The sequence below is a fragment of the Corticium candelabrum genome, chromosome 9 (assembly GCF_963422355.1).
Source record: "Corticium candelabrum chromosome 9, ooCorCand1.1, whole genome shotgun sequence".
NCBI lineage: Eukaryota > Metazoa > Porifera > Homoscleromorpha > Homosclerophorida > Plakinidae > Corticium > Corticium candelabrum.
Window position 1 is genome coordinate 134,907 of NC_085093.1, and position 20,454 is coordinate 155,360.

Here is a 20,454-nt window from a genome sequence, read left to right on the forward strand (position 1 = left end):
TTTGCATGTAAGAGCATGGTTTTGCTGCGTTTATAGCTTAGACTCTATCTGCTTGTCTTTGTAGTGCGTGTACTGCGGTCAATCTAGACTTTAACTGTAGCGTTTGTACAGATGTGAAGTGCTCTTTACAAAATGGCGGTCAACTGGCATAAATCTGATGGAATGAGTCTATACGTCATCCGAAATCTGATTAGCTTGACAGCTAGCTAAAACTGTAAACGTTGGTATTCTCAAGCGAACGCCGGCAACGAACAATTAAAACAGTTATCATCACTGATATGGCGTGGGATATGGTACAGCTAGGTCACTGCACATGTGATCGCTTACGATTCGATGTTGTATATTGCTGGTCGATAAAAGGTGGAGCAATCCTGTCGTATTGTACCAGTATTATAACAGACTGATCAGATACGTTCAAATTGGCATGTGAAGTAAGATTTTCAATCATTAATTAAAATTAGCTGTTTCTTAGCAATTGCATTTGTTCGTTTTACAAAAAAATTATCTACAAAATTATTATCTTCTACTCGTACCGGACCTTCAAAGAAGCATACCAAATCGGAATGCGGACTGTACTAATTTAGACTGCTTCGACTGGATTGATCTCTAGTTTTTAGTATCGCTATTAAATAGGTTTACACCATTTGCACACAAGATTGCAGATTACATCGTTCTAGACACGTCGCGTTTATTGTTGCCTAAGGAATAAATGCCGTACTATGTCGTATGCGTTGCACTGGCATAATGCACTGTACGGTCTCACAGTACAGTACTTGCATCCACTATGCGGCACCTTAGGCGCGGAGAAAGAGAAGGACTTCAAGGTCACCTTGTTTGCTTACTGTCCCGTATGTTCAATGGCGCTTTTGACTGTCTTTACAGACAATGTTATTCGTCAATACAGAACGAGTATCGTATCAAAGGGTCTGCTATTTCAACTGGTTGTGTTTGTGACAACTATCGTCGTTCCGTTTTTTGTCGCCTACAGCAGCAGAGGTCTGATAATCTTAATTAATTTTCAATTAAATTTTACCAGATTTTTAACAGTTTTGTGCGCTTCTTGACTGACCTTTCTGTGCTCTGCTCTGTGTGTTCTCTTACTGTTATAAGGATTTTGGATGAGAGAAGGAACTTATCGAGAGCAAGCAGATGTCACTTTCCGTCGAGAAGTTGTCCTCACACTTTCAGGATATCAACGGACAAGAATTTTTTTCAGTTCGTTTTCATCTTTCAATCACCTACTCAGTGACCAGCTGCGAGTTCCTCTTATTAGAGTAAGGCATCAGAAACGGCCCATACTGAACCTTAACACGAAGTTAGCATTTGACTAGCTAGTGTTTGTATATCTAGTCTCGGGAAGAGGACTCAAACTTTGATGGTCTCTCTGATGTTCTTCACTTTTCTCTTGAAATGCCTTTACTTCCCAATGACGAAGTTGTGAGTGTACAGTTGCTGCTCTTCTTTGATTACAGACTAAAGGTAATATATGGCTGGTAATTTAATTATTAATTAGTGGTGTTCAGTTAAAGTGCTGCAATGTTACTGGAACGTATAATGAGGAAAATGTAAACCAGCTCAGTTAATTATTGTATTAGCTGTTGTCATCATAAAGGAAGAGGGTTTCAAAATTCGAGACCTTGCACACTTTCAGTGTACTTTGGAAATCTAATGCTCTCCATCTGGCACACATCAATGATTATTTATTAATCTTGTGTTTTCCATGTTTAGAAGTACAGTGAGCTAACCTTGCAGGGAATGATTATTATGGATGAGTCTACTCCTATTCAATCTGCCAAATTTCATTTTTCTGGTCGCCTGAGGTTAAGACAGAGTGGGCCCTTACCAGCATCCGGACAAGTCAATACATACAATGTAAGAGCAAACACAATATGAAGCTTCAACATGCATTATTAGTTACAAACATTAAGGTTTGTCGAGTCATGGCTCTAACTCTTTATGTTATAGGTACATGCCATTAACACAACAAGCTCCTTTGCTCAGGACTATGATATAACTTCTATTGTAACTAACTATGAGTCACGTAATGGTAAGCAGCAAATTTGTTTTTCTGTTTATTTATGTGAGCATATCCTGCTCATGCATACCATATCATAATTTGCCAAAGTGCCAAAATCAGTGAGATGCTGAAATTACTTATTAGCTTTTAAAGGGACAAGGTTTTGTGTTTGTTTGATGTGTAATGTATGCTCTTGAGTAGTTAGACAAGTTTCAATGTGTTGTTGATACAAAATTACAGTAACATATTTACTGTCATTACAATTACTCAGAAAGTAGCCACACATTCCTAACCATTAGCATCTGTAGCACTGTAAATGTATTTTGTTTGTAGATACTATTTACCTTGACTTAGCCAGTCATGTTTGGAAGAAAGGTCAGAGCCCAAATGGCAAGTTCATTATTGTGGGAACAGTGTACTATCCAGAACAGACAATAAGATATCCAACCTTGCTTCTTTCTGATGAATAACAGACTTCTGTTGATTTTATCCTTGACTGGTTTTACTTTTAGGCCTGGCTTCTGGGAAGTAATCAAACAAGCTTGGATTCAGTATCTGGCCATTCTGGTCATATTCGTATTTGTGTTTCGCTACATCAAATTGTTTGTGTTTCAAAACCAAGTCATCAATACTACAGTGACAAGTCCAAAGTTGACTTAGCTATGGATGCCAAGATACTTATATATAGAAGCTCTGCTTTTAACCCAAGCTTACTTACATATAATACACTTGTTTTATAAGAGAATGCTGACAGAGGGTACATCAAGAGCACTTGGCTGTCATTGTTATATATATGAAGGCAACATCTACAATGCAATCTGATTAATGAAAGAGTAGATACTGGAACAATTTAGTAGACTGGCTAATGTGTAGACACGTAACTGGGCATTGACAATGTGTGTGTGCAAACTGAAGATTGATCAAATTGAGTGATCAGCCTTTGCTTTGTAAATATTTCATTTATTTATTTATTTATTTATTTATTTATTTATTAGTCGTGATAGATTTTTGTGCAATGAATATTGAAATAATTGACTGTATATTAAATTTCAAGTTGTGTACAAGACTTTATATCATGCAAAGTGCGTATCTGGGTCAATGAGGATTCTATCTAAGCGCAAGAAAGAAACGTTCTTAATTGTATGTGTAATTAGCTGATACGGAAAGTTGGGATTGAGTCTGGGACAGGCTCTAGAAGGCTGCATTGGGGCTCTCTGGACTGTAGGAAATGCTGCAACTGTAATGATTTTGTTGTTACACGCTGGACGTATTTGTGCAGGACTGTGACTACAAGGTATCCAAATCACGTGTGCATGAAGGTCCCAGTATGATCTGATTTAGTTTAATAGGTAAGTAAGGAGAAAGGGTTTTATATGGGTTTGTTGCCTTGACATGCAAAGAGACTGTCCGCTGTTTGAAGTCAGTAGATAAAATTCAAATGCATTTTTTTCAAAACTGCAAAAAGCACTAGCGTTGTGATATCTACACCACAATGCAGTTCAACCTAAAGCCTAGAGTCACTGGAATCGGACTTCTAACGTGCTGTCTGACTTAGAAGCATTTTCTGTGCACGATAGATGGACCCGACTCATCGTATTCTTGCTTGCTGATCCACATCTGTTGGAAAGTGGAGAGGGAAGCGAGAATGGAGCCTCCGATCCAGACGCTGTATTTACGCTCGGGTGGAGCAATGATCTTGATCTTCATGGTCGGTGGTGCCAGAGCCGTGATCTCCTTCTGCATGCGGTCGGCAATGCCAGGGAACATGCTGGTGCCTCCAGACAGGACGGTATTGGCGTACAGGTCCTTACGGATATCGACGTCACACTTCATGATGGAGTTGTAGGTCGTCTCGTGGATACCGGCCGCCTCCATGCCCAAGAATGATGGTTGAAAGAGAGCCTCGGGAGCACGGAATCGCTCGTTACCGACGGTGATGACTTGACCGTCGGGGAGTTCGTAGCTCTTCTCGACGCTGCTGCTCTCACTCGCGGTCTGCATCTCTTGATCAAAGTCCAAAGCGACGTAGGAGAGCTTTTCTTTGATGTCGCGCACGATCTCGCGTTCTGCCGTGGTGGTGAACGAGTAGCCACGTTCTGTGAGCAGCTTCATCAGGTAGTCGGTGAGATCGCGACCGGCCAGATCGAGACGGAGGATGGCGTGTGGTAGAGCGTATCCCTCGTAGATGGGAACGGTGTGGCTGACACCATCACCTGTGTCGAACACGATACCGGTCGTACGACCAGATGCGTACAGCGACAGCACGGCCTGGATGGCGACGTACATGGCTGGTGTGTTGAAAGTCTCGAACATGATCTAGAGAGAGAGAAAAGTGAAATAAGAAGTTGCGGTACCGCCCATGTTCGCCACGCCCCGTACAGACTGCCAACTCACTTGGGTCATCTTTTCTCTGTTAGCTTTTGGGTTGAGTGGAGCTTCTGTGAGCAATACGGGATGCTCTTCTGGAGCAACACGCAGCTCGTTGTAGAAAGTATGATGCCAGATCTTCTCCATGTCGTCCCAGTTGGTGACGATCCCGTGCTCGATGGGGTACTTGAGCGTCAGGATACCGCGCTTGCTCTGGGCCTCGTCTCCGACGTAGGAATCTTTCTGACCCATACCGACCATGACACCTTGATGACGAGGTCGACCTACGATGGACGGGAAGACGGCACGTGGAGCATCATCACCGGCAAAGCCGGCCTTGCACATTCCCGATCCGTTGTCAACAACGAGAGCAGCAACTTCGTCATCCATCGTATGTTGTTTTTGAAGCGGTTCTGACAACTAAACTACGAGATGTCGATTGCTCTATGACACGCAAGCGAGTGGACGAGTCTAGGTGTGGCAAACCGTTATGTCTCTCGTGATTTCCTTTCTAGGAAGAGTCCTCGCAACTAGAAATTGAATAGAATTATGGAGGAGTGCCCGCCATATAAGGAAATCCAATGCTTTGCCTTGTGCGTGGATCACGTGCCGTCGATAACACCGCGGTTAAAGCGTGCACCGTTCAGCCTAGACATTTGCTCATTGGCGCAATCTTCAAATTTTGCATTTTGTACTAAACGCATTTACAGTTGTTTGAGTACACTTTTACCCTAAAACTAGTAAAACCAAATATCAAAAGTTTTTAAAAGTTATTGTGCCTGTAATTGACAAATTTGTAGAGTCTAGGCGTGTATACAAATGAAAGCAGGTACACCTCGCTTTGTGACACACCGAGCTCTTAATTCTAGAGGATATCGAACAAAACAGGGCTTAAGTTAAGTGCAATGCAATTTTGTCAGTTCATTGCTAAGGTCTATTGATGCACTGACTGACTGTCCTGCAAGTCATCCAAATTGCACCAAGTTAAGGTCTGTAGAGCGAGGCTCTCCAACGTCTCTAGTATGCGATATTTCTGCAAGAAGTCTCGCTTTCTTTTTTTCTTGTTTCTCGTATTGATACTACTGTTAGGTTATACGCTGTACTTTGACACAACTGGTAAATCGAAACAAGCATCCATTGGAGGTGACTCGTCGTTGCTGCGATCGCGAAAGAGCCAAAGATCAGGCCACACAGTTGCCACAGTCGAGAATCATCAGGCTGTCAAGGGGCACAACACTGAGAAGACCCAGATATCGAGTAAAGCTAATGTTGGGGAAGTTCCTGTTTTCATCACGGTGAAGACAGGACGTACGTATCATCAGACAAGAATCCCGCTGTTGCTGCAGACGTGGTTCAATTACGCCGCCAATGAGGTGTGTCTGTCTAAAGAGACCGACCGTCAACCTACCTATTCAGCGCTGTCTGATTTTGATAGACATATTTTGTCACCGACACGGAAGACGAGGATATTTCGAGACAATCAGGTTGTTGCCATCTCGTTCCTTTCCATGTCGAATCGTGAAATGATTTGTTGCCACAGGTCGACATTTGATTGTGTCTGGGTGTGGAGATGGTCATCAGAGGTACGACTGAATGCATGACCGATGTGATTGTAAATTGCATGCAGGAATTGCATGTCACATTTTTGTCGTTATCTAGAGACGCTTTGTGCTGTAAAATGGGCAGGGAGTTTGAACTTTTTTATCTTTTCGGTAAAGGGAAAGAGTAAGTTGTTTGCCAGTTGCAATGTTGATGTATTGTACGTACAGTCTCTCAGTGTACAGTACTCTAAATTTCAGTATTAAAACACGTAGCAATTTATTAATTAACTATGTTTACATAGTGAAGTAATTAGTAATGCCTTACTTTGCTTCATTCAGATTGAAATCTATATATAGTTTTTTAGTGTTTGTTTATTTGATCGTATTTTCTCATTTTGCAGTTGGTTTTGTCATGTGGATGATGATAACTATTTAAACGTTCCAAGCCTTGTCAATCTACTCTCACAATTTGATCCAAATAAAGACGTGTATGTTGGAAAGTCGAGTCTGGGAAGAACGATGAGTGTAAACATTCTTTATGAAAATTGTAATTATTTTTGTAATTGATTGTTTATTGTTACCATAGTTGCATTGGGAATATAAATCAATACCGGCCATACTAACAAATGTATGAATTTTGTTGATTTCTTTGTACTTATTTTACAAAACTGTACAAATGTTGATACGTTTGCAGGCCAGTCGAAGTCCATTTTGGTTTGCAACCGGTGGAGCTGGTTTTTGTATAAGCCGTCACTTATCTCAGAGAATGCAGCCATACGTTCAGTTGGTTATTTAATGTATTTATTAATGGTTATACAGAGACATTTCCTTTTTTGTTTTAGAAATGGCAAGCTTGTGCAAATGTGCCATTTCACAGGACTGCCAGATGACTGCACAGTGGGCTTTTTGTCAGGTATCTATGCATGCAGCATAAATGTTTTAGATTTATGTGTTTTTAATAAGACATAAGGTAACACAGCTGTTGCTTTCATAGAATGTGTATTAGGGGTACCAATGACACCATCACGCCTACTGCACTCTCACTTGGAAATACAGCGAGTTCCTGTTGATCAGTTAAAAAATCATGTGGGAGTACTGACCAAATTTTCAACTTCTTTAGTGGTTGATCGATGTTTTACTGCAGGTGACATTTAGCTATGGTGTTTTGGGCAAACAGGAGACCCTCATTCCAGTAGACGGTCCATTCTCAAAAACTGAAGACCCGACAAGGTGAGTTGCATTTACGGAGAAGTTTATGCTTGTTGCAATGCAACGTTGTTTGATATTCAGATTCAAGTCGTATCACTGCTTACTAAATCCTCAAGTTGAATGGTGTCCACGCTAGCACCACTCAGGAAGTGTCTGGAAATGTAAAGTAATGATTTGGACTGAGTATATTGTATATTGCATTGCACACGGGGATCTGGATATATGCAGTATGGATTTTAGCCAAAGTTTTACTGTTGAAATGATGTAAATTCACAGACAGTAGAATCGTGTCCTTGAACAAATTTTAAAGTCTTATGGTTCGCTAGATATATTAGAGACTTTTGTGATTATGGAGGATGTTGCCTTAGTGAATTGTGATCAATTTTATATATATTTGAAAAGGAAAGGATGTTACGGATACACGTATATTTATACACCAAAAACTTTTCCTTGAGGCACAGATATTACTTAGTACACCACAATTATTGGTTGCTGCATGTTAGCTATGGTGAGTTGTTTACTCAACAGATGTACATTGCCACGTGACCTTATTAATTTCTTCGTTAGTCTGGCAGCACATTATTTGTTCCTTGGCACAGCAGCCATAGAACAATTGTGTATGCTGCAGTGCTCACAGAACAGGGAGGTGATTGCAGTCCAGTGTGATTTTGCAGCACGACACGTCGAATTTCACTCGGTCTTATGATCTTGGTTTATTGTTTTTTTTATATACCAAACAAACTAAAACCTTCATGAAAAATGCAACCCATTTTACTTGTTTCCTAAAACACTATATATTTGTTTATAGAGTAACACCAGCCTAGGCTCTCACTAGCCACAGTACTGTACTTGTAATTGAAAGAGTAGTCCTAGTTTTTAGAAGCATTTTCTGTGCACGATAGATGGGCCCGACTCATCGTATTCTTGCTTGCTGATCCACATCTGTTGGAAGGTGGAGAGGGAAGCGAGAATGGAGCCTCCGATCCAGACGCTGTATTTACGCTCGGGTGGAGCAATGATCTTGATCTTCATGGTCGGTGGTGCCAGAGCCGTGATCTCCTTCTGCATGCGGTCGGCAATGCCAGGGAACATGCTGGTGCCTCCAGACAGGACGGTATTGGCGTACAGGTCCTTACGGATATCGACGTCACACTTCATGATGGAGTTGTAGGTCGTCTCGTGGATACCGGCCGCCTCCATGCCCAAGAATGATGGTTGAAAGAGAGCCTCGGGAGCACGGAATCGCTCGTTACCGACGGTGATGACTTGACCGTCGGGGAGTTCGTAGCTCTTCTCGACGCTGCTGCTCTCACTCGCGGTCTGCATCTCTTGATCAAAGTCCAAAGCGACGTAGGAGAGCTTTTCTTTGATGTCGCGCACGATCTCGCGTTCTGCCGTGGTGGTGAACGAGTAGCCACGTTCTGTGAGCAGCTTCATCAGGTAGTCGGTGAGATCGCGACCGGCCAGATCGAGACGGAGGATGGCGTGTGGTAGAGCGTATCCCTCGTAGATGGGAACGGTGTGGCTGACACCATCACCTGTGTCGAACACGATACCGGTCGTACGACCAGATGCGTACAGCGACAGCACGGCCTGGATGGCGACGTACATGGCTGGTGTGTTGAAAGTCTCGAACATGATCTAGAGAGAGAGAAAAGTGAAATAAGAAGTTGCGGTACCGCCCATGTTCGCCACGCCCCGTACAGACTGCCAACTCACTTGGGTCATCTTTTCTCTGTTAGCTTTTGGGTTGAGTGGAGCTTCTGTGAGCAATACGGGATGCTCTTCTGGAGCAACACGCAGCTCGTTGTAGAAAGTATGATGCCAGATCTTCTCCATGTCGTCCCAGTTGGTGACGATCCCGTGCTCGATGGGGTACTTGAGCGTCAGGATACCGCGCTTGCTCTGGGCCTCGTCTCCGACGTAGGAATCTTTCTGACCCATACCGACCATGACACCTTGATGACGAGGTCGACCTACGATGGACGGGAAGACGGCACGTGGAGCATCATCACCGGCAAAGCCGGCCTTGCACATTCCCGATCCGTTGTCAACAACGAGAGCAGCAACTTCGTCATCCATCGTATGTTGTTTTTGAAGCGGTTCTGACAACTCAAGACAGCACACCTATACAGCACTCAAGAGAAGAGCCAAGTGACAGCAACTCGCTGTGCTGAGCATCTAGTACCCGCGATCAGCATTCCGCGAAGGGAATCAAACTATCAGAATTGCGTAGGAGCAACCGACATATATGGACATTCTCTCTCTAGAAATGACCGAATATGGTTTAGTTAGGTAGAGGCGGTGTAATCTGGTGCGTGTTTGTGTGGAGTGCGGACTAGATGCGTGTGTTCGAAAGTCTGCACTCCTCCGTATCTACACTAGGTGTGGCGATTTCAGATGGCGCAAACAACTTGCATGCTTTCTCGGTGCTTTTGCACTACGAGTTTGCCGTTTTGTAACTGGTCTAACATTTCTTTTTTCTGCGAGTTTTCTTCGTTTGCAGGCCACATGGCAGGGGAATTTCCCTCAACAGTGTGTGGCAGTGGGATGCGGAGTTACGAAAGAGACCTGTGACCGCCCTACAGAAGAATGCATCTTATCGCTCACCTAGCGAAACAAGCGGTCACCCTACATGAAACGAGCAAAACAACGCTATTTCGGCAATCTGACGTTATGATGCTTAAACGTTTGAAATATTGCATAGTAGGAAGCATTAACTATAGGATAAATAATGAGGTGTTACCTACTGTTTAAAATTTCGTGTTATCTAGATCATGGATTTGTTAAATTTCGCAGCTTGTGCATCGCTCTATAATCACAGCAATCACGGCATGCGAACCCGTACCGTATTTCCAGCTCTATTGCAGTGTACGGAGTCACGGTCATTATCCGGGAAATGGTTAAGTTATCCGGGGGATATGTATGTCTTCGAGCTTCCACCTTTGTACCCAGAGTATACGGGACTTCACAGTGACAAAATGGACGAAGTAACCGTCAGAAGAAGAGACATCGAAATGCGGTTGGAGAGGGTAGTAATAGTGTTGTTGTGAATGATACGGAACTAACACATGTTTGTGGGACTTTTTAGGATCAACTGGCGGTATCATCTTTGAAGGAGAGTTTAGACAGAACAAAACAACTCACAGACAATATGGTAATTACTATACACAAACGTGACCAAACGTTGACACACTTGACTAGTTTATCATAACAGGTTGGTATTCTTGATTCTTTCGAAAACCGATTACAGAAATTAGATGACACAATACGACCTGTTCACAAGGAGACAGTCCATCTGACTCGTCTTCAAGAAAGTAGAACGATGATGTCTGTAGATTTTTTGTGAGATGACGTGCTCGATTTGACAGACGTGGGAAAGGCAATGAAGTCTCTAGATCACGTGATTGAATTGTTTCATGTGGCCAGCTCTGTGGAAGCTCAGATTAGAGAAGGGTTGGATGTCTTTGTTTGTTTGTTTGTCTTTCCATTTGTCTGTATGTCTGTTTGTTTGTCTTCCTGTTTGTTTGTCTGTTTGTTTGTTTCTCTGTCTGTCTCTTTGTCTATTAGCAGTTTTTGGTAACAGTCAGCAAATAATTACAGGAAGCAGTACCAATTATATTAATATCAATTGGTTGATAGTTGAGGCTTCTACTTTCAAAATGTTCTGTTCAATCAAATCCGCTAGAAGTTGTATTTTTGTTTGCTCCAGACAAATGTAGGCAGCTGGAAAACTTGCAAGCACTCATACTACATATCCAGTGTCATATGAAATATGCTTTCATGAGTGCCTGTTAAGAAGTTTCTATTACAAATTGCAATTCTCTGCAGTACTGCCAGTTAGCAGTGTATATTTTCTTTGTTTGTCACTCTTGATTGTACTTGTGACATATCTTGTCTTATTTTCTCGTGTGTGTGTGTGTGTGTGTGTGTGTGTGTGTGTGTGTGTGTGTGTGTGTGTGTGTGTGTGTGTGTGTTGCTTCAATTTTAGTAATGTGCACTCATATTGTTTATCTGTGTTTCATAAAGACCATCTGGTGATGTGGATGGTTATCTAAAGCAAATGGCTCGTGTCACAAGTGCACTAGAATTTTTCTCAGAGAACAACCCACATAGTGTGGAGCTTGCAACTCTAGTATTCTCTCCTTATTTGTAGAGATGGAAGACTTGAGACAAAAGTGTTGTTTTAGACATCTCTTAGTGAGTTAGGACGAGACATGCTCTCAAAGGAGTTTCGAAATCTGTTGAATAGACATAGCAAACCTGTGCCGGTCGCTACTCTGATGGACATGCTGATGACACCAGACGAAGGTGGTTTTTGTGGTATTCAACGTGGCATGGTTAATAATTACATAGACATCGTCATATTCACAGATTTGCCTCCATTGGAGCATTTACCTGGTATTACAAAGGATTGCCTTTAGCTCAGTATTTACTGACTTTACTACTTCAGGGAATGTGATGCAAGATCTCTCTTCGATTGCTCGATGGCTTGCAGGCCCTGGACACTCAACAGGTTTGTCTTTGTGTATAATTTTATGTTGTTGTAGATCTGATCGTATGTTGTGATTACCATCTTACTCAATAGACTTTATGAATATTTATGCTCAAATCAGGTCTAGCCAAGTCAGTCGTTCGTTGCAAGGGTAATAATCTCATCACGTACACATAATCAGTAGCTATTTAAAGGATATGGTGTAATTTCAGGTTGAAAGAAGCATATAAACCTGTTACATCATCAGCAGTCAGTTTGATTTCTTATGTCCATTGAGCTATACGTACTTAACTTTGTGTCGGTTGTGTTGTAGGGTTCGAAGCATAAACAATTAACTGGTGTGTGGTGTTGGCATAGATTTCTGGTCTGTCTTGTTAGCGTGTATTCTGTGTGTAGGTGGTATGAAAGACACACCACAGAAACGGCCTGGAGTGCGGAGGTTCATATTTTTGATTTGCTGTTTTTGTTTAACTGAATGAACGGGTTGCTGTGTAGGAGCACTCAACGTCGTTCTTCTAGGGTGTTTATGGAAGTTCCAGGAGGTGCCTTGTTTCTGTAGTGTTTATAATGTTGAGATATATTTTGCTTATTTTCTTCGTGCGGAAGGTATGCATTCGACAGGTGTTAGTCCTGATCCAGCAGACTTCATGGCAGATGAAAGGTAGCTAATAATGTCAGTGGATCAGCTTTGTTTGTTTTTTGTCTATCTTTGAGTCTTTGTGTTGTTTATCTTGTTAGACAGAGTCCAATGTCTTTAGTGGTATTTTACGTGTGTGTGTGTGTGTGTGTGTGTGTGTGTGTGTGTGTGTGTGTGTGCACTCTTGGTATTCAATTTGCTGAAGTAACGTCTTTGCTTAGTTTGGAAGGAACTTCCTTGTTTATGCATCACAGTTCACTGTTTCTCAAGCTCATGCAGGTACTACAGTAGCCTTGTTGTAGTCAAGTGTGTCACTATAGTTTACTTGTGTTGTCTCTGTCTCAGAGCGAGAAGACTCTCATGCAGTCCATCATTGCTCCTGTACATCATGATCGTATTTTTGAGAGTCTAGTTCAGATTCCTATGGACTTCTTGATTGCTGCAGGAGAAGTTATAAAGCTCATCCTGTGTAGAAACTGAAAAACACCAGCTTTGCATCATGTGTTCTTTAGGATTTGCATAATCAACTTAAGAAGTTACTGGCACTGCATGAGCACAATGTTCTTCTTGCTGGGCTGAGATTATTGAGGCATTTGACTGGCATACAACCAGACTACGCTAATGCATTGAGAGTAAGCTGTGTTTTCATTCTAGTTTTAGTGTTTGCATTTGCGTGTTGTTTGATTGATATTAAGGGTTTAAAGGGAGGACCAAGTGGTCGCATTGCCTTACTGGCATCAATGCTGGAAGCAACTGTGAGCGTTGGTGGTTGTGGTTGCGGCTTGTTTTCTGCACTTGTTATGTTATAGTGTTTGCGTGGATTACAAAGCTATGTTGAACATGTGAAGGTCTGAACTGGTTGTGCATGAGGTTGGGACAGACAATTCGTTTTATTGTCTTCTTGCATTTAGAGTGATCCTGACAAGAAGACCAACTTGCCACGTGATGGCACGGTGCATGAACTGACAAGCAATGTATCCAAACAGCCTGTTATGTGTAGTCGTTGATACTCATTCTTTTTACTGTATCTGTGTTTCAGACGGTCACACACATTGAGCATATGTTAGAGTACACTGACACAGCAGGCCAACTTTTAGTCGAGCAAGGTCATAGATCTCTGGCATTGTGACAGACAACTAACAAAAATTTTGTATCTTAGAAGGAGCACATGTTGTCAGAGAACTTGGTGCTAAGAAGGCAATGGGCACATTTTTATGTGCGTAATAATAAAGATTACCAGCAGCAATAAAACTAACGCATTTGCGCTACTTACAGACAAGGTGCTCGGGGTGCTGGGTCTTAACCTTGAGTTGAAGTCTAAAGGCTACGAAGTGCCGGCTCTGTCATGTGTTTTTATGCTTAACAACTACCACTACATACATAAGTCTTTGACTCGGTAAGACATCTGGTATTGTTTGATTGTTTTATTGGTGGAGTGATAGAGTTTATTGTAGGAATGACACCTTTCTGTCTACGTTAGAGGAAGAGTCTCCAGATGTCGAGGACCACTATCTTGCACTCATCGCTGAACAGCGACGAGGCTATCAGAAATGGTTGTTTATACTAATTTAATTAATGTAGCCATTTTCATTGTGATGTATTTGATTTATTTAGCTGGTCCAAGGTTTTGCATCACATTCTAGAAGTAAACAAGCCTCAGAGTGGTGCTCAGACAGACAAGATAAAGTCGGGTGAAAAGGTCAAGACAATTATTAAGACTAAGTCAGGTTAATTGAATGATGGGCAGACTGACTTGAGTGACAGAGACAGAGAGGGGGCCTGATAGAATGATTTGCCAGAGAGATGGACAGACGAGGGTTTGCAGAAACAAGCAGCCAAGGTTGATCAGGGTGACTGTTGCATGTCTTTACGTGATAATGTGATGTTTAACATAATACATCTAATTTTAAATTTGATATCTGGCAAGTTGGCAGACACATTATGATATTGATGGACAGAGGGTTGAGTTGATAGCTAAGACATACAGTGATTGACTGACTGGAATGAAGGGATAAACACAAGTAACACAAATAGAATAAACAAATTCAAACTCAGTGCATGTAACGAACGTGTAACTAACTGTAATATGATTTTCAGCTGTCTTCACGTCAGCGACAGGCAATTAAGGACAAGTTCAGAGTATGTTGAGTGTGATGTATTGTGGTTTAGAGTGATGACAAAGTACTTTGTGATAAGGGCTTCAACACAGACTTTGAAGAGTTACACCTCATTCAGAAACACTACGCCATACCAGACGAACGTCTACGTGACTCAATACGGCAAGACAATGTAGACTTCCTTGTTCCACATTATACCACCTTCTATGATCGGTCAGCCATTTACTAGTCTAATTGATTATTTGGGCTAATAGTTTGTGCTCTATCAGGTATGCAAGCGCACCATTCACGAAGAATCCAGACAAATATTTGAAATACACACCAGAAGATGTAGAAAGGACATTGAAGGTGTCTTTCTTTGACACAGCTGCTTAGCATTACTTGAGCTGGTCTCTGTAAGCCTGATGAAGAGGCTAAGGTGTTGTGGTTGAATTTGTACAGAACTAGCTGTTTATTGTGGTTGAATTTGTACAGAACTAACTGTTAATATGTTGTGTTAGAGAGATAGGTTTATGAATTATGTGTGTTAATTTGAGATGAGATGCTGTTTTGTCTAGAAATTTAAGCGTAACGTGTTATTTGAATGGATTTCTTTGTGAATTAATTGAGCATGCGCATATACGCTTACACGGTAAGTTACAAGAATGAGAGAAGTGTGCCACTATAAGTGGTGTTATGTTACTTCTTTGGAACAAGCGTTTCATGTTGGTGTATTTGTCTGTCTCTATGTACAGTATTTGAGGTGTATTGATCAGATCATGTACAAACTTAATTAACTGTAGGGTTAGGGCTATTGTGTTGAGCTTAGGGTTAGTAATACTGGGTTTTTTCTCTTAGAATGTAGTGAAACTTGCTGTAGAATTCATATCTGCTCTAGATTGTTGTGATATGTATGTACAAAGAGACTTCTGGTTATAGTTAACTAATTTATTCAAGCGAGATAGTGATATTTGATGTAGTGCAAGTCGAAAAATATTATGAAATAGCAATGTTGCGCTGCTTAAGCAGTTTTAACTAGAAGCATAGTTATATGTATTTCTAGTTACGTAGTGTATATATAGTAGTTAACAGCTGACAAATGTTTCCTAGCTCAATTGCTTCTGTTGGAACTGCATCTCAGTGAGGTTTGAATGGATGTCTTCAAAGGTCGGCCGTTTCTTTGGATTTGTGTTGCAGCATTGCAGCATTAGGTTGCCGATAGCAAATGGACACGTAGGGGGTGGAGAGACTATGATTTTCTTGTGAGCAGCAAGCTCAACCACCTCCTCATTGCTGATTCCATAGAATGGCTGCTTTCCGAAGGTGAATATTTCCCAGAGAACAATTCCAAATGACCAAACATCACTGCTTACTGTGAATTTGCCATAGACAATACTCTCTGGAGACATCCATCGAATTGGTAAAGCTCTTTTGCCTTCTACACGGTAATAATCATTACTGTAGATGTCTCTTGTTAGACCAAAATCAGCCAATTTTACAGTGTTATCCTCAGCTACTAGACAGTTTCTGGTTGCTAAGTCTCGATGGACATAATGTCTTTGTGAAAGGTAGACCATTCCACTTGCTATTTGCTCTGCCATCATTATCATTTCTTCTATTGAGATCTGTGTTTCTTTGTCTGATATTGTCACATCAGGCGAGGCTGAGCGAAGAAGTTGATTGAGATCTCCCTTTGCCATATACTCAAAGATCATACACAGTCCTTCCATGTGAGCAGACACTCCCAACAGCTGTACAATATTTGGATGCTCAATATCCATCATGACTTTAACTTCTTTTGTAAAGTCTCTGTACGACTCTAGACTTGTTGATTCTCTTAAAGTTTTTACAGCAACTGTGGTGGTGTCCTCTTTACCTGAGATGTTGACTGCCTCTGCTTTCATAACCTATTTGTAAAAACAGATGCATGAATACAGAATTTATACAATTTTGTATCAGTTGAGACCTTGCCAAAATTCCCTTCCCCTAGTTCTTCCAAGAAAGTAAGGTTTTCGCTAGGGAAGTTGAAACCTTCTGGTAAATTGAGGTTTTCCAGCTCCATTGTTAGGTACATTGGGTTGATCTCTGCCTCCATTGGAGATTGAAAAGAGGGATAGCTATGGCTTTTGGATGATAGGCGCTTACGATACACAAAGATACCAAGAATGACAAATGACAAAAGAGCTATAACACCACAAGGAACAGAAATTGCCACAGTAGTAGTCAGAGAAAAGCTAAATTTGTCATTAGGCTTCATGTCAGGTTTGTCGACATTTTTAGCTGCAACAATAAAATAGAAAATAGAAAGGTAGTTTATATCTAGTAAACCACTGATTCATTTTTGTTTATATACTTGTTTTGTTTACCTTTGCAATCTGGGATTTTACAAAGATCTCTTATAATGCGTCCATTCTCTTTGATGTAACAGAATGGACCGAAATGGTCATTCCCTGCTGGATTACGACAGTAGTTATGACCTCTGAGCGAAGGAAATTGATCTGGATTGATTTTAGTTGAACGTGGGTAAACATCACTCCAGAACAAACAAGGACGTCCACTTTCACTTGTGTTTTGTGTTCCTCTATATGCAATACCACGACTGTTGACATCAATACAGTCATCTGCACATGACACCAAACATGGAAAATTAAGTCTAGATAAAAGTTCCCATTGTGGCTTACATGTTGCTGATGTATATGATGTATTCTCTACACAAACAAGAAATAAATGCAATTAGAATTATAAGGTACAATTTTTGCTTGATTCTTACTAGAAAATCCAAGCTCAAAACAACCTTGATCTCCAAATCGTAGATCGTAATTGATTTTTGAAAGACTGTCGCAGTTTGGTAAGGTTAAGATTTTGAAACCAGTGGCAGCAACCCAGTCTACAGCCAGTGAGTACTCAGAATTGCATGAGACATCTCGCAGAGTCTCGCAGTCTTCTCGACAAACGTTAATGGGTGCTGGAAATCCTGGAGACAGACTGCAGTAGGGAAAGAAATGATGACACATAATCAATTCAAAGAGTTTCAAGCACATAGATGTTGCAACAAGTCCAGGATTTGTTATCAGAACGTTGAAGAGGATTTTTGCTTCTCCGTCAGCTACTGCTAGGAACTCTGCTGACTCTGCAAATATTTGTCTTGTGGAATCTAAAAATTTGCTGCAGTACCATGTTGAGTTAACTGGAAAGCATTTTCCTGGATTGTAGAGAGGGTCATTTCTACATGGACACACACACACCTGGAAGTCAGCCATCAATGATGACACACACAACAACAACAACAACAACAACAAACACACAAACAAACAACAATCACACAAACAAACACACACAAACACAAACACACACACACACACACACCACACACAAACAAACACACCTTGCTGGAAGATAGACTAACCTGCATCTTGGAATTCCACAGACTTCATTATAGTCTGTATTTGCTGTTAAAACTCGAGGATGGCAGAATGGAACTACTTTGGTATTATCCGGATTTCGACAGAAATTGTGTCCAGCCAAAGAAGGGTGCTTGTCTGGCGTATCACCATGTCTGTATGGAGTCTGTGATTCCCAAGCCTGGCACGGATCTCCTTCAAAAGTAGTGTTTCTATTGCCTCTATATGATCTGCCATCTCCAACAAAACAGGAATCTAAAATCATAAATTAAAACGTTAATCGAACAAACCGCATGCAGACAGCCTGACTGTTAACCGTGAAAGCCAACTTCAGTACAATTTTCCTCTACTTCTGCATTTGTGTCACAACTATAGTTGGAGATGTTGAAGTATCCCATTGCTGTAATTCTGGACTCAAGCGTTGTCCAATCTCGAGAGCAGGAAATGACACGAATGTCATTGCAGACACTGTCATTACACAGTGACAGGGTGCGATTATCGTCTCCGCATGCTGGAAAGATCCAGTGGCATAGCAGCGCTTTCGCGTTGTCAGCACAGTTTTCTAGTATGTCTTCGCGATCAAGCACCTCAGCAAAAGCTTTAGATAGTTGCTTCTCCACCTCTTGAAGCGTTTCGTTTGAGGAAATCACGACGCGAACGCCTCTCTCTAGGAAATCTTTGCAGACAGTGCCGTTGTAACGCCCACACCGAGTAGTAGGTTGTTGTGGATTTGTTGTCGAGTAGGTCGGTGTCAATTCTGCACTTTGTGCGAGCAAGACGCCGATGATCGTAAACTGGATAAAGTAATTGCAAACATGCCACATGATGAAGTGTAGAGGTTCGATCTTGCCCATTGTGTAGCTCACGTGAGAGATGGGGCGTAGGTGTGGTGTCGTCTACTATTTTCGTACTACTGTTGTTTAGAGCTTGGTTTCTTGCTACTTCTATCAAAATTTTTGCAGCACTTATGTGCGTCTATTATCGTAACTATACTAAATTTTAAAAAGTGCCATTTTCAATATTGCTGCGATTGTCCAGAATCTGAAATCATTCATACCACGCTGACATGCTAATACAAATTAGTAATAGTAATAGTTGTAGTCTGGTTTATTTTATTAGTAGTAGTTAATTAATTATGTATTTAATATTAATTAAAAGTACAATGAGAATGGTTCTAACACTTTAGACTATCTAGCTAGTCAAGCAAAGTAGCTAGTAACATTATACTCTTAGCTAAAATTTAGTGCAACATGTAGGCAAAATGTAACGGTAGAGCTTTCGATATTAAAAATTACATACGTTGTAGTCGGTGTAAATTCCGCTTGACACGTGCACAACAAACTTTGTTAGCGTGCGCTATATCAGCAGCACGTGACCTGCCAGGCGTCGTCCGTTTTAGTGCTATAGCATGAACAAATGGCTATACAAGATTGTACGTCTGTGTCTCTTTCTAATTGGTAAGTAAGTTCACGCACAGCAGTAGTCTAGCCTACTGCATTTTAATTTGTTGGATGTGCACTATAGCTAGCAGGTGTACATGTACATGTAGTTTTTTTTTATTTTACAGCTCTTGCAGTTGTACTTCTAATCATCTCTGACTTGACCTCCTTGGTGCAAATCAACTTTTTCAATGATGATAAACTTGAGCAAGCTGAAGACACTACTGGCCGAGTTCCGGTCACCCATAGTATTGCACAGCCTGCGCCAGGAAATGCTACAAGCCATACTAAGCCCACAAGGAAACCTCAAAATCAAGAACCAATTCGCTTTGTTCGTGCAGTCAACACAAAGGCAGATATACGTAAAGTTGATTTTGAGTCGTTTCTCAAGTCGAAGCCTTTCAAAACGCAAGAAACTCAACTCGCATGGATAAAACTGAGAATACAGAGGTGAGGCTTTCTAGCTCTAATAGTTATTGCTGCATTTTAACTTGAAGAAATATAGATGCAAGTGTAATAGTGCTAATATACTTTCTATGTATAACAGTTGTGTAATTTCATGTTGCTGTGTAGTGCTTACATTGATCATTTATAAATTTTAGTTGATAAATATTATTTATTTAATTAATAACTTTTAGGATGGCTTCTGTCTGGCAAGAAGCCAGGCAATCACTATATTCTTTACAGCCAGAAGTATTCGCATCTCGTAAACAGATTCTGGTGTTTCCAGGACTTGTAAGTAATCGTTTGCTAAACACAAACACTTGCTGGCTGTAAGTTGCACTTTACTTTGTCAGCTTTCAGAATACAGTTTATATGATTTTTCTAAAAATGCATTCAAAGTGAGGAAACTTGGTTGTCATGAATTGTTTTAATTTATTTATTTATACTTTGATCTTGTGTAGGGAGGCTATTTGGGAGAGTTGGTTCAGTGGAGTGATTTGATAGCTGTATATATCACACTATGAGCTGTTTGGTTTACAGTGATTTGGTTAATACAGCTTTTGTCTTTTATTAAGGCTGTATTTGCTTTGGGACATGACATGACACTAATTGCACAAAAGAAAATCATTCAGAATGATGTGGATAAAACAGGTACAGTACTGTACAATTACTGACTGAGACGACGTAATGCATGTACTGTGATTGTCATAAAATGGTGTGGCTTGTCACCTCATTGTACAATTACTTATGAATTATGAACTATAAATAATTAATTAAGGTGGAGATAGAGTCATGTGGTAGGTATTAG

The 20,454-nt window shown here is 41.0% G+C and overlaps 7 protein-coding genes across 7 annotated transcripts; 4 read left to right on the top strand and 3 right to left on the bottom strand.

The window, feature by feature from the left end:
- The first annotated feature begins 739 nt into the window (after positions 1 to 739).
- Positions 740 to 3,045, top strand: LOC134184562 (transmembrane protein 231-like). The gene is made up of 7 exons (XM_062652293.1): positions 740 to 996; positions 1,111 to 1,274; positions 1,351 to 1,479; positions 1,729 to 1,872; positions 1,966 to 2,047; positions 2,351 to 2,456; positions 2,524 to 3,045. Exons 1-7 carry the CDS (start codon positions 858 to 860, stop codon positions 2,675 to 2,677), a joined length of 918 nt encoding a protein of 305 aa, XP_062508277.1. The 5' UTR covers positions 740 to 857; the 3' UTR covers positions 2,678 to 3,045.
- A 400-nt stretch (positions 3,046 to 3,445) lies between these two features.
- LOC134183930 (actin, cytoplasmic-like) lies at positions 3,446 to 4,858 on the bottom strand. Its single transcript, XM_062651520.1, has 2 exons — positions 4,412 to 4,858; positions 3,446 to 4,333 (listed from the first exon to the last, which is right to left on the bottom strand). The coding sequence occupies exons 1-2, from the start codon at positions 4,772 to 4,774 to the stop codon at positions 3,569 to 3,571; spliced, it is 1,128 nt and encodes a 375-aa protein (XP_062507504.1). The 5' UTR covers positions 4,775 to 4,858; the 3' UTR covers positions 3,446 to 3,568.
- A 540-nt stretch (positions 4,859 to 5,398) lies between these two features.
- Positions 5,399 to 7,656, top strand: LOC134184448 (beta-1,3-N-acetylglucosaminyltransferase manic fringe-like). The gene is made up of 11 exons (XM_062652138.1): positions 5,399 to 5,757; positions 5,820 to 5,868; positions 5,925 to 5,967; positions 6,044 to 6,109; positions 6,327 to 6,450; positions 6,512 to 6,553; positions 6,620 to 6,708; positions 6,768 to 6,838; positions 6,920 to 7,011; positions 7,070 to 7,155; positions 7,216 to 7,656. The coding sequence occupies exons 1-11, from the start codon at positions 5,407 to 5,409 to the stop codon at positions 7,268 to 7,270; spliced, it is 1,068 nt and encodes a 355-aa protein (XP_062508122.1). The 5' UTR covers positions 5,399 to 5,406; the 3' UTR covers positions 7,271 to 7,656.
- A 166-nt stretch (positions 7,657 to 7,822) lies between these two features.
- LOC134185029 (actin, cytoplasmic-like) lies at positions 7,823 to 9,305 on the bottom strand. Its single transcript, XM_062652811.1, has 2 exons — positions 8,854 to 9,305; positions 7,823 to 8,775 (listed from the first exon to the last, which is right to left on the bottom strand). Exons 1-2 carry the CDS (start codon positions 9,214 to 9,216, stop codon positions 8,011 to 8,013), a joined length of 1,128 nt encoding a protein of 375 aa, XP_062508795.1. The 5' UTR covers positions 9,217 to 9,305; the 3' UTR covers positions 7,823 to 8,010.
- Positions 9,306 to 9,394: 89 nt separating this feature from the next.
- On the top strand, positions 9,395 to 14,967 carry LOC134185028 (exocyst complex component 7-like). Its single transcript, XM_062652809.1, has 29 exons — positions 9,395 to 9,840; positions 9,909 to 10,166; positions 10,226 to 10,291; positions 10,352 to 10,451; positions 10,506 to 10,590; positions 11,164 to 11,269; positions 11,325 to 11,445; positions 11,509 to 11,535; positions 11,588 to 11,650; positions 11,723 to 11,780; positions 11,842 to 11,878; positions 11,943 to 11,967; positions 12,026 to 12,068; positions 12,125 to 12,171; positions 12,236 to 12,290; positions 12,488 to 12,545; positions 12,612 to 12,716; positions 12,779 to 12,898; positions 12,962 to 13,021; positions 13,076 to 13,114; positions 13,178 to 13,240; positions 13,306 to 13,372; positions 13,426 to 13,482; positions 13,542 to 13,662; positions 13,721 to 13,819; positions 13,881 to 13,965; positions 14,364 to 14,405; positions 14,463 to 14,596; positions 14,653 to 14,967. Exons 1-29 carry the CDS (start codon positions 9,727 to 9,729, stop codon positions 14,756 to 14,758), a joined length of 2,361 nt encoding a protein of 786 aa, XP_062508793.1. The 5' UTR covers positions 9,395 to 9,726; the 3' UTR covers positions 14,759 to 14,967.
- Positions 14,968 to 15,299: 332 nt separating this feature from the next.
- On the bottom strand, positions 15,300 to 18,600 carry LOC134184220 (inactive tyrosine-protein kinase transmembrane receptor ROR1-like). The gene is made up of 7 exons (XM_062651856.1): positions 18,080 to 18,600; positions 17,769 to 18,018; positions 17,133 to 17,587; positions 17,044 to 17,070; positions 16,729 to 16,983; positions 16,329 to 16,642; positions 15,300 to 16,269 (listed from the first exon to the last, which is right to left on the bottom strand). Exons 1-7 carry the CDS (start codon positions 18,585 to 18,587, stop codon positions 15,469 to 15,471), a joined length of 2,610 nt encoding a protein of 869 aa, XP_062507840.1. The 5' UTR covers positions 18,588 to 18,600; the 3' UTR covers positions 15,300 to 15,468.
- A 533-nt stretch (positions 18,601 to 19,133) lies between these two features.
- Positions 19,134 to 20,266, top strand: LOC134185049 (uncharacterized). The gene is made up of 3 exons (XM_062652832.1): positions 19,134 to 19,220; positions 19,331 to 19,652; positions 20,222 to 20,266. The coding sequence occupies exons 1-3, from the start codon at positions 19,172 to 19,174 to the stop codon at positions 20,247 to 20,249; spliced, it is 399 nt and encodes a 132-aa protein (XP_062508816.1). The 5' UTR covers positions 19,134 to 19,171; the 3' UTR covers positions 20,250 to 20,266.
- Positions 20,267 to 20,454: the final 188 nt, after the last annotated feature.